This window comes from Vigna radiata, unplaced genomic scaffold (assembly GCF_000741045.1).
Source record: "Vigna radiata var. radiata cultivar VC1973A unplaced genomic scaffold, Vradiata_ver6 scaffold_161, whole genome shotgun sequence".
Classification (NCBI taxonomy): domain Eukaryota; kingdom Viridiplantae; phylum Streptophyta; class Magnoliopsida; order Fabales; family Fabaceae; genus Vigna; species Vigna radiata.
This window is the reverse complement of record NW_014542362.1, coordinates 107,666-119,195: the sequence shown is the minus strand read 5'-3', so window position 1 is coordinate 119,195 and position 11,530 is coordinate 107,666. Positions and strand designations below refer to the sequence as shown.

Genomic DNA, 11,530 nt, shown 5'->3' with positions numbered 1-11,530 from the left:
CTTTGTTTTTTATCACCTAATCAAATATTTACTATCTACAGATAGCTCTCTTATTCATAAATATGGATAAATAACTGGCTTAGCACCGAAATTTTTATAATTTATCAAACTTGCTTTCTTGTCATGGCACCAATATGCAATGTAGTATGCATTCACTTTCTATTCTTTTCTTCAGCATTAGATATTAAACATGATATGGCCTAACAAATAGAATATAACCCTAAATGAACTTCAACAAAATGGTATGACACATCTTATAATAGCTCTATTTGTTCTTCTGTAAATCCTTTTGCTATTCAACAATATATGTCACAAATGAGTGACAACTTATAATCATGTTTGATTTGTTAAATATTTGGTTTGATTTCTTGTTCTTGTAAATATTACCATAATACTACATTGTTTTTATTAGTTAGTAATTCAAGCTACTCTTTTTCAGTTTTGTTAGTTAGTCGTTGGCACATTTATCTGGTGCTTTGTCTGTATATATAAACATCTCTTCTCTGTTTCTTTCAATAAGAAGTCACCGTATTATTCAGTATATTCTCTACATGTTATCTCTCTCTTTCACGTACTTTCCCTGCAAGCACTCTGGTGTTTCTTTCATGTTCTTAGATTGCGTTTCTAATAGTGGTATCAACAAGCTAAGGTTTCAAGAAGAGGTCTTGGTGGAGGTGTTCGTATTTGGTTCAGTGCGACTGACCAAAGAAGAAACTAAAGAAGCATGTTCTTGGAAGCAGCTAGGCGACAATAATGGCGGACTTGTCTACTACGAATCTCCCTATTCTTACAGAGAAGAAATGGAGTAGATGGAACACACAAATGAAAGTCTTGTTTAGAGTGCAAGGTGTAAGTAGCATGTTGGAAGGAGCAGAGGCCTTGCAAGAAGAAAAGAAAGCCGAGTTTAAGGCAAAGGACGAAAAACATTGCTCATCATCCATCAGTGTGTGGATGACGCACACTTTGAGAAGATTCAAAACGCAAACACGACAAAGGAAGTATGGGATATCTTGTGCGGGTGTCATGCTGGCAGAGAAAAGATCAAGAATGTTAGACTACAGACCTTAAGAAAACAATATGAGATGCTGCAAATGCAAGATGATGAAAAGATCAATGAGTATTTTAATAAGATTCTAACGTTGACAAACCACATGAAAAGCTGTGGAGAAAAAAAGCTTGACGATGTGTCGATTATGGAGAAGATAATGAGGTCATTACCTAAGAACTTTGATTACATCGCAGTAGCCATCGAAGAATCCAAAGATTTGGAGAACTTAAAGATTGAAGAGCTTCAAAGCTCTTTAGAGGCTCACGAGATGCGGCTTCGTGACAGAGAACCAATTAGAATTGATGATCAGGCCTTGAGAGTGCAGCATGCTAATGGTGATGGGAAGAAGAAATTCAAGACCTGAAAGGCTAAATCTACAACACAAGGTAGGTGGAAGAATGATGACGATGATGAACGGGAAGGTGAAGATGACGAACGAGAAGGCAGACCTGGTTTTCCAGACAGAAGAATCAATGCAAATCATTATTACAAAAAGAGAGATAGACGAAACGTGGAGTGTTTCACATGCCACAAGATGGGACATTTCTCTTATGAATGTTGGTTCAACAAAGGAAAGTCTCTCAAGAAGGACCACAACAAGGAAGCACATCTGGCGAAGGAGGAGTCAGACACAGAACTCGTGATGCTTATGGCTACGACATCTACAGCAAGTTACGAACCACTAAATCAAGAGAAACCATCTTGGTATCTAGATTCGGGATGTTCGAATCACATGACCTGTAATAAAGATTGGATGATTAACATTGATGAGACGAGGAAAAGCAAGGTGAGAGTGGCGGATAACAGCACTTTGCAGGTTGAAGGTATCGACAATGTAGTTGTCAAAAGGAAGAATGGAGCTTTTGTGATAATCAAGAATGTTCTTTTGGTTCCAGAAATGAAATGTAAATTGCTTAGTATTAGACAACTGGTAGAAAATGGGTTCACTATGACTATGGGTAACAAAGGACAAGCATAGATCTTCGACAAAGACAAGAAATTGGTTTTACGAACCAATATTTGCAAGAATCGTACTTTTCATATAAATCTAGACATGGTAGAAACACAATGCATGAAGGTTGTGGATGGCGAGAATTGGAGATGGCATCTCAGGTATAGACATCTGAACTTCCCTTATTTGCAACGTCTGAGAAAGAAAGAAATGGTTTCTGAGTTGCCCGATATATTCATATCTGAAGATTCATGCAAGACATGTATCTTAGCGAAACAGACCAAAAGACCGTTTAAGGCCCATCTTCAGATGAGATCGAAAGAGCGTCTTCAGGTAGTTCATTCAGACGTTTGTGGTCCGGTGGAGACACCAACACTCTCAGGTAACCGCTATTTCGTAACATTTGTTGATGAATTTAGTCGTATGACTTGGGTGTTCCTTACAAAATTCAAAAGTGAAGTATTAGAAGTCTTCAAAAAGTATAAGAAACAGGTTGAAATGAAAGTAAAAGGCAAATAAAATTGTCGAGAACCGATGGTGGTGGAGAGTATACATCGCATGAATTTGAAGAATATTGCTGTGCTGAAGGAATAACGCATGAGATAATAGCCCCCTACACACCACAACACAATGGTTTGACAGAGAGAAGAAATCGGACAATTATGAACATGGCACGAAGTCTGCTTAAAGAGAAAGGTGTGATATGCGAATTATGGGGAGAAGCTGTGGCGACATCCGTATACCTGTTGAACAGGTGTCCAACCAAGGTGCTGCCAGACGATGTTCCTCATGCAAAGTGGACATGTATTAAACCTTCTATCAAACATCTTAGAATATTTGGTTTATTAGTATTTAGTCACATTGCAGACCAAAAGAGAAGTAAGCTTGATGATAAGGCAGAAGCTGTGGTCTTCGTTGGTTACCATTCCACTGGAGCATACAAGTTATATAATCCCATCAAGAATAAAATGATTATCAGCCCAGATGTTGTGTTTCTTGAAGAAGAAAGTTGGAATTGGGAGAACAATCAGACAAGTATGAAGACGCCAAGATCTGTGATGCAACTACCACTTTAGGTAGAAGAAGCTTGCATAGATACCGAGACCAGAATGAACAGAGATCAGAATCTTAGAGATCAGAATGCAGAAGAGATTCCAACTAGGCCGAGAAGATAGTCGATGAGACCCTCTCATTTCACAGATTTTGAAGTGTTTTCTGATGCAGGGGTGGATGAAGAAGGTAACATAGTACATCTAGCACTATTAGCGGGCAGTGAACCTGTAAATGTCAATGAAGCTTTGTCTCAACCACACTGGAAGGAAGCAATGGAGGAGGAGCTAAGGTCTATTGAAAGGAACAAGACATGGAAGATGGTTGACTTACCTCTTGACAAACAGTGTATTGGCGTGAAGTGGGTCTTTAAGACCAAACTGAATTCGGATGGCACTTTCTCCAAGCATAAAGCTCGGTTAGTGGCAAGGGGTTTTTTACAGCGAGAAGGAATTGACTTTCAAGAGGTATACGTGCTTGTTTCCAGGTTAGAAACCATCCATGTTGTTATTGTCATTACATGTGTTAAGAAACGGACATTGTTTGCTCTTGATGTTAAGTCTGCATTTTTGCATGGACATTTGGAGGAGGAACTGTATGTCAAGCAACCTCCCGATTTTAGCAGTGAAGAAAACAAGCACAAGGTTTACAGACTTAATAAAGCGCTATATGGGTTACGTCAAGCACCTAGAGCTTGGAATAAGAGAATCAATGATTTTCTTACTAGTCAAGGTTTTGAACGATGCGAAGCTGAACACAGTCTCTATGTAAAGAAAGATGATAAAGGAAACATGTTGGTTCTGTGCCTTTACGTCGATGATTTGATGGTAATTGGATCATGCTTAGAAGAAATCGTTGCTTTCAAGACTACACTAAAGACAAAATTCGATATGACAGACCTCAGGAGGCTTAGTTATTTTCTCGGTTTGGAATTTACATACAAGCAGTCGAAATATTCATGCACCAAAAGAAGTTTATCAAAGATTTACTTGACAAATTCAGAATGACACAATGCAATGTGGCAAGAAATCCACTTGATGCAAATGCAGAGCTGAGGCTGGATGAAGAAGAGGAAAACATGGACGAGACAGTGTACAAACAAATTATTGGATCCTTAAGATTTTTGTGTAATAACAGACCAGATTTAGCATATGGAGTAAGACTGCTCAGTCGTTTTATGAGCAAACCAAAGAAAAGCCATTTAATTGCAGCAAAGCACATCTTGAGATATGTTAGAGGAACTTCTGACTACGACATTATGTTTCCATATGGTATGAAGGAAGAAGCATTGAGATTGGTAGGATACACAGACTCAGACTTTGGTGGAGATCAAGTGGAGAGAAAGAGTAGATCAAGTAGTATCTTCTTCATAAATGATATACCCATCTCATGGAGCTCAAAGAAACAGACCATCATGGCATTGTCAAGCTGTGAAGCAGAATATGTGGCGGGTTGTAGTATTGTATGTCAAGGAATATGGTTGTGTGAGATTTTAAATCATTTGAGGATACAAACTAAGCAGTCATTCGAGTTAAAGATGGACAACACGTAGGCAATAAGTTTGGCAAAGAATCCAATAAATCATGGGAGGAGCAAACATATAGACATTAAGTTTCATTTCCTGCGTGAAATGGTAAATCAAGGCAAAGTTGTTCTTAAACACTACAAAACTGAGTATCAGCTAGTTGATTTGTTCACCAAAACTCTTAACTAAACTCGATTTGATTCTCTCAGATCAAAAGTGGGGGTGTCTGTTGTTAGATAGCTTGAATTAAGGAGAAATATTAGTTAGTAATTCAAGCTACTCTTTTTCAGTTTTGTTAGTTAGTCGTTGACACATTTATCTGGTGCTTTATTTGTATATATAGACATCTCTTTTATGTTTCTTTCAATAAAAAGTCATTATATTATTCAGTATATTCTCTATATGTTATTTCTCTCTCTCTTTCACGTACTTTTCCTGCAAGCACTTTATTTCTTTAACATTCTGCGTTTCTAATAGTTTTCACTATTATAAGAAATGGTGAACACGGTTGTTTCACCACCGTTTCTATAGAGTTCTTTGAAAACAACAAACAAACTTATAACAAGGTAGCATTTCTGTAATCATTTTTGAAAACAAGAAATAGAAACAAAGAAAGTTTTGCAAAACCAAACAAATCCTAAGTGTTTCTAAGTTCTTTCGGCTCCAAGTCCTTGAAAACTACAAGTAAGCAATCATTATCTATTAGTCTTCCAACATCATTTCAAAACCCCAGGTCAATTTTGAACCGTAGTAGGTTCAGTTCAATCCAATGTAATTTTCAATTTAGCACTTTAATGATTGCACAGTAATTTAACTTTACCCTTCCATCATGAATTTCTTTTGTGAACCTTTTCCTCCTCATGTCAGCCTCACCATTTGTCTACGATAATAGTATAGTAAAATTGACAATTGTGAAAATTATTCTGTGAGGAAAATTGAGGCAGAAGTACTCCACCACATTTTCCATTCGCAAATGAGAAATCCTAGTTTCCATTTCCAGTAATCTCTCTAAATGCATTACTATGATATGAATAAATTCATAAAACAAAGTCTTTTCATTCCAGACAAGCAAGACTTCCTCTAAAATACTGAGTGTTCTTGGTGCCGATCGAAAAAAGAAAAACAAAAATCAGTGCTCTTGAAATCAAATTGTGGACTGCATCACTGGATGCAGCTACAGTATAACTGATGTCCACAACTGCATCAGAACCACCCTGCAATTGCACGATGGTTTCCATTCACAAAAATGTACCCAAGCTCACAACCATAGAATGGCAGCTGAGGATATTAGTAGGAAAGTTTCTGCCATATGGTACGAGTAACGTTGTAAGGGATCAAAAGTAAGAAAGAACGAAGGTAGATTAGTGATAACCATACCATCAAGGTTCTAAATGAAGGTTATGGTTGCAGTCATGATTGCCGTTGTAGTAGCAGCACAATGCAGTACTGAAGATGCGTGACATGATCGACAATTTAAAAGCATGAACCAACTACAGTTCAGAACAGGTATAATAGATCTAGAAGAAACCGTGACCAGCAACGAATCAATGGAGGATGCATCCTATTCAAAATAAGGAACATGTATTTATTGTAGACAAAATAAAAAAACCATGCAAACCTATATTTATTACATGTGATTGTACAGAAGTACAAGCAAGAAGAATAATCTATTGCCACTAAGTTTTCTCTGCCTGACCAACATGCCCCATCGGTTCTGCATGATTATTTGCACTCCGTATATTCCACCAAAATTTGCTAAGGTCATTGGGTTTTCCTTCATTCTTTCTGCCATCAGAATCCTTTCTTTCTGACTGCACTTCCTGTGTTTCTGATGCACCAGGATCCTCTGTCAAGAACTGTTCCCAGAATACATCATTAACTCCAGTCGCTGCGACAGTGATTCCTGCAGGTTGATCTTTTGATGCAACTGGATCTGGGACAGCAGCGGCAGTTGGCTCAGAGTTCATATCAATTCCAGAAGATTTAGGCCGAATTTCAACATCTAATTGGGCACAAGATATGGATGGACTATCAGCACAACTTGTAGATTCATCAACATCCATGTTTGACTGAATTTGGGCGAAGTTGTCTCCAATATCATGTGCAATAGCCTCCCAAAATGCCACGGATGATTCAAGCTGATCCAATCGCTCCACATTTAATGTCAAGACAGTGGTATTATCTGCATTCTCTCTTGGTAACATTTGAGACGTTTCAATAGCATCTTCAATACTAGCTTCTTCATAGTAGTGGCCACTTCTCGGTAACCTTCGTTTTCTATCCATAGTTTCTGTCAGAGGCAAGATATTTACAGCAATCACAGGTTTCTGCAATACATGAGAAACCGAAGAAACCATCTTCTGTTGCTTTTGTTCTAACTTTTCCAACCTATCGTTTGAGCAATGTACTTGTATCTCGTATGTCTGCCACTCGTGCTGAAATTTCTGCAATTCGGCTAGAAGTCGCTCTCTATCATGTTTAAGCTTCTCTATTTCATTAGTAAAACTTTGCCTTTCTGATTCCCCTAATGGGCCTTGTGCTTGGAGATTCTGCAAAGAATGGCTATGAACCGGCTTTCGTCTATGAATGTTCTTCATAAGATGAGGTTGCCCTCTTACAAAATCATCATTAGCAAATTCCCATTGTTCCGGGTCAATTTTTCTAAATCCCTGCTCAAATAAAGAGGCAACAATTCAGTTTAAACAACCAAAAGCAAAACAGAGCAATACATACAACACAAAGACAATTAGTATTCATATCAACAATTCCAAGATGGCAAGATCAAATTTGCTTACATATGTGTTGAGCTGCCTGATGAAACTTGAGAAATTGTTGTGCTTAAAGAATCTAGGCAGCAAATCCCTAGCAAATTCTGGAGGATTCCACACAACGAAACTTTTACTAGAGGCACTCCACGAAACAATTGAATTCGTGGAAGGATCATCAACCATCTCATAAGTCTTCGCCAGGAAAGGGGGCAGGGAACATGAACTACCCAGTGCCTCATCCATCACTCAAACCAAACTTCAATCAACCCCAGTCACAAATCTCAGCCTCCCAGATTCAAAACCCAAACAGAAAATCAAACTCCAAACTTTCAAAAGAAGTCAACCCTTAATCCCCAATGGGACATTCCATAGAACCTCCCACCAAAAAATAACCTTTTATTTCTTCCCAAATCTGACCCAGACAAAATCCAATAACATAAAATTCCCAATTTCAGCAAAATTAATAATAGCCAATTATTGCAAAACCCCATTTGCCAAAGGAGAACAACCCATGACCCATCATACCAACAAAACCACGAGGCAGAAAAAGTTTTCAACTTTCTCTCCTCTGCTAACCCCAAATACCCAGACAAACAACGTTTGTTCTGGGACAAATTTTACAGAAGAATCGTGGGTTGAATTTCCCCAAATATGTTAACGTAGTATTCTTCTTTCCCTGGATGGGAAAAATTGAAGAAGCTTGCACGTAAAGCAACAGTAATTAAATTATATAAAAGAAAAATGGCAATTACGCTATTGGAGCTTTGCACCTGAAAACGGGGAGGGAGAGAGAGCTAAGAAATCGCAGAGAAGAAAAAGAAGGGCTCCTTCTGTTTCTGGGTGATTCCAAATTTCTAATTGCTCGGATCCTTTCTTCAATTTTCCAGTTTTGTTTATGGGGTTGAACGAGGGTCAACGCGTGTTTGATTTGAGAAAGGAAGGGTACCAAAGGATTAACAATGAAAATAAAAGTGAACAATGGAAGTGGAGATGTAATAAAACAAGAACTAGGAATAATATCTGATAATATTATACTTCAATTCACAAAAACAAATTGAAATACTAAGATCTTATCTTGATTTGGAGTAATATACTATGAGAATTAGAATGAATGATGTTAACTTTTCCTTTAGTAACGAGTATATATATATATATATATATATATATATATAAGTGAGACATTATTAAAATGGAAAAATAAAATTACAATACATTAAATACTACTATTTAATTAAAGCTAAACGTTTAGTTCAATAAATATTTATATTTAATACTTCATTAAAGCATATTTAATTTTAACTGACATTTTATTTAATACGAATCATTCATTATTATTGCATTGATTTAAGATACTTTTTGAAAATTGTGTATAATTGGTTAAGTAATTTGAGAAATTTATAGAGAAAGTTTGAAAAAAAATATTTATATTCAATATAATAAAAATTCTAAATTAGTCCTATGTTGATTTTTTTTAAGGTTCTTTTATTTATTTATTTTTTTAATTAAGTTTCATGAAAAATTGATTCAATTCCATCATTAAATTTGTAGATTTTTATTTTTTATCATTAGATATATGTAAGTTTGTAAATTTTTATTCTTTTTATTTATATTTTATATTTTATTCATGTATTAGGTTTATGTGGTGTTAGTGTTAAGTAACATTATTAATTTCAAGTGTTATTGTTACTCTTACAGTGGCAACACTAAGTATGTCTTGTATTTAATTTAATCTTTGTAACGATTTTTTAATTTAATTCAGTCTAAAAATTATATAATATTTTTATTAAAATTAATATTTTTATTAAATATTTTTATATTTATTTTAAACTAACTTTAACATATTATTGGATTCTATTTAAATAAATTACTTTTAATCTTATAAAAATATAGATTAATAATAAATTAGTTCAAAATACTTATTCATTTTTAAATGAAATTTAAATTTATTTAATAAATATAATAACATTTATAAAACATATTTTCGGATATTTTTATTAATTAAGATAAATTTTTTATATATCTAAAACCAATTTAAATGTATTTATTACAAGAAATTAATAAATAATACATTAATCATAATTTTTTATATTTTAAATAATTTATAATTATATTCTTTTAATTTGAATTTTATATGGGTGATTAAGAAAAATGTGGGTATAAAGATCTAGAAAAAAATCTTTTAGTTTGTTTAAAATTAATAAAAATATTAATATAATATTTATAAAAAAAAATAAATTTAGCCCATTTTAAAGAGAGATAAGATTGCTCTATTTAAAAAAAAAAAAGGAGATCGAACTGAATCAAAAAGTAAATATCAAAATTGAATTGAATATAAAACAATAATATTTGATGTTGATACTTACATGTGATCCTAACATTAAAACGTAGTATTGGCATGACACTATCATATGCATCATATAACACAACATTTAACTTCACATATGGACATAAAAACTTGAAAAAGAACTTAAAAAAAACAAAAACACTATAAATCGACACGGACACGTCTTTAATGTCCTTGATACAAATTTAAAAGAAAATGTCTAATTGAATCAATTTAAAAAAAAAAAAACTTAATTCAAACAAAAGAAAAACAAGGTAACTTGCTTGAATAAGTTCAACAAAAATTGAAACAAAAAGACTAATTTAACCTATAATATAATTTTAATATATTTCACTTGTAGTGTATTAAAAATATCATAATCTTACAGAAAAAAACTTTAAGTAGGTTAATTTTGTTTAAATTGCATTAATAATTAAGATAATCGAATTTATATTTAGTTTTTATTACATATGATGTTTGTTTATTAGAAAAAAAAATTTAACTTTTTAATGTAATTAATTTTATAATATTTTAATGCAATTAATTTTATAATAAGTATTTTGTTATGAAATATAAAGCTAATCATATAGAAAAGAAGAAAAAGAAAGAAGAGACCATAATAAGTATTTTGTTATGAAATATAAAGCTAATGATATAGAAAAGAAGAAAAATAAAGTAGAGAACATACAAAGAATTGTGACTAATTTTATATATCTTAATATTTTGAGGAAAAATTCTATTTATTATCTAATGATACAACTCAATAATAGTTACAAACATTAATACAAATAGCTAAATCTCATCTAATCAATCATACAAAAAATTATAGCAAATCAATGAATAATTTTTTATTTATAACACTTTTTCTTGGATGTCTATTGATTAGAGATTGTGCTTTGTTAAAATTTTATTATGAAAAATGCTTTAAGATAAAAGCTTAGTAAGAAAAAAAGAATACATTATTCTTTATTTTTCAATATAATATTGTTATCACATATTCTATTTCTCTCTCCATGTAAACTCATATCAAGATGACGAAGTCAAATCTTGTGAACTAATTGCACCAAAGTTCTCCTTAGCAAAGTCTCCATAAATAGACCTGTCATATTTTCACATGAATAAATCTTTTGGATCTATATCATCCTTTCAATTGAACAATGCCCTATTATCTTCATATATGGTTGTTGATTCCATTTTTCTCGATGATAGACCACAAGTTTGTCCACATGTTGAATTATAGACTTTAACTAACACATTCACGATTTACCTCATGTAATGATGAAATTTTTGCATGATTTAATGATGTTGTTATGATTTGTTTCATAGATTGCCATGGAATTATTGTGCCACCACATGTGAACAAATATCTTGTTTGTGATCTATCATTATGAGGATTTGATAAATAACTTGCATTTATATAACCCATTAGATCTTATTTTGAATCATTTGGATAAAATAAACATATATTCATAGTACCCTTAAGGTAATGAGTACATGTTTTACTCTAGTCAAATGTCTTCTTGTAAGTGAAGAACTATATATTGTTTAACAAATTAATAGTAAATGTTATATCAAGTTGAGTATAATTAGAAAAATATATTAGTGCTTCTATAAAACCAATATATGGTACTTCTAGACCAATGTTACAAAATTGGAAAGTGTACCAAATCGTACAAGTAATAAAGTAGATAAGTTTAGATATTGTTTTCCACAAAGACTTGAAAAATTATGTTTATCCAGTAATTAAGGCTAAAAGAACTTTTAAGTACTAAAAAGTAATGATTTTTAATTATAAATAATTCTGAAATTGTAGAAAGAAATTAAATTTATTTAATGAAATATATGATAAAAACTTCAATGGGTT

At 33.1% G+C, this 11,530-nt stretch overlaps 2 protein-coding genes across 2 annotated transcripts; one reads left to right on the top strand and one right to left on the bottom strand.

Moving 5' to 3' along the window:
* The first annotated feature begins 1,583 nt into the window (after nt 1-1,583).
* On the top strand, nt 1,584-2,027 carry LOC106779764. The gene has a single exon (XM_014667960.1). It carries the CDS (start codon nt 1,584-1,586, stop codon nt 2,025-2,027), a length of 444 nt encoding a protein of 147 aa, XP_014523446.1.
* A 3,580-nt stretch (nt 2,028-5,607) lies between these two features.
* Nucleotides 5,608-8,408, bottom strand: LOC106779753 (heat stress transcription factor A-4c). The gene is made up of 2 exons (XM_014667943.2): nt 7,371-8,408; nt 5,608-7,244 (listed from the first exon to the last, which is right to left on the bottom strand). The coding sequence occupies exons 1-2, from the start codon at nt 7,584-7,586 to the stop codon at nt 6,252-6,254; spliced, it is 1,209 nt and encodes a 402-aa protein (XP_014523429.1). The 5' UTR covers nt 7,587-8,408; the 3' UTR covers nt 5,608-6,251.
* Between the last annotated feature and the right edge of the window lie 3,122 nt (nt 8,409-11,530).

Excerpts from the sequence above, each read along its gene's own strand:
- LOC106779764 (XM_014667960.1), top strand. The coding sequence starts at position 1,584 with ATGGGACATTTCTCTTATGAATGTTGGTTCAACAAAGGAAAGTCTCTC.
- LOC106779753 (XM_014667943.2), bottom strand. The coding sequence starts at position 7,586 with ATGGATGAGGCACTGGGTAGTTCATGTTCCCTGCCCCCTTTCCTGGCG. Across the intron at positions 7,245-7,370 it reads TCAGGCAGCTCAACACATAT|GGATTTAGAAAAATTGACCC; the intron begins GTAAGCAAATTT and ends TTATTTGAGCAG.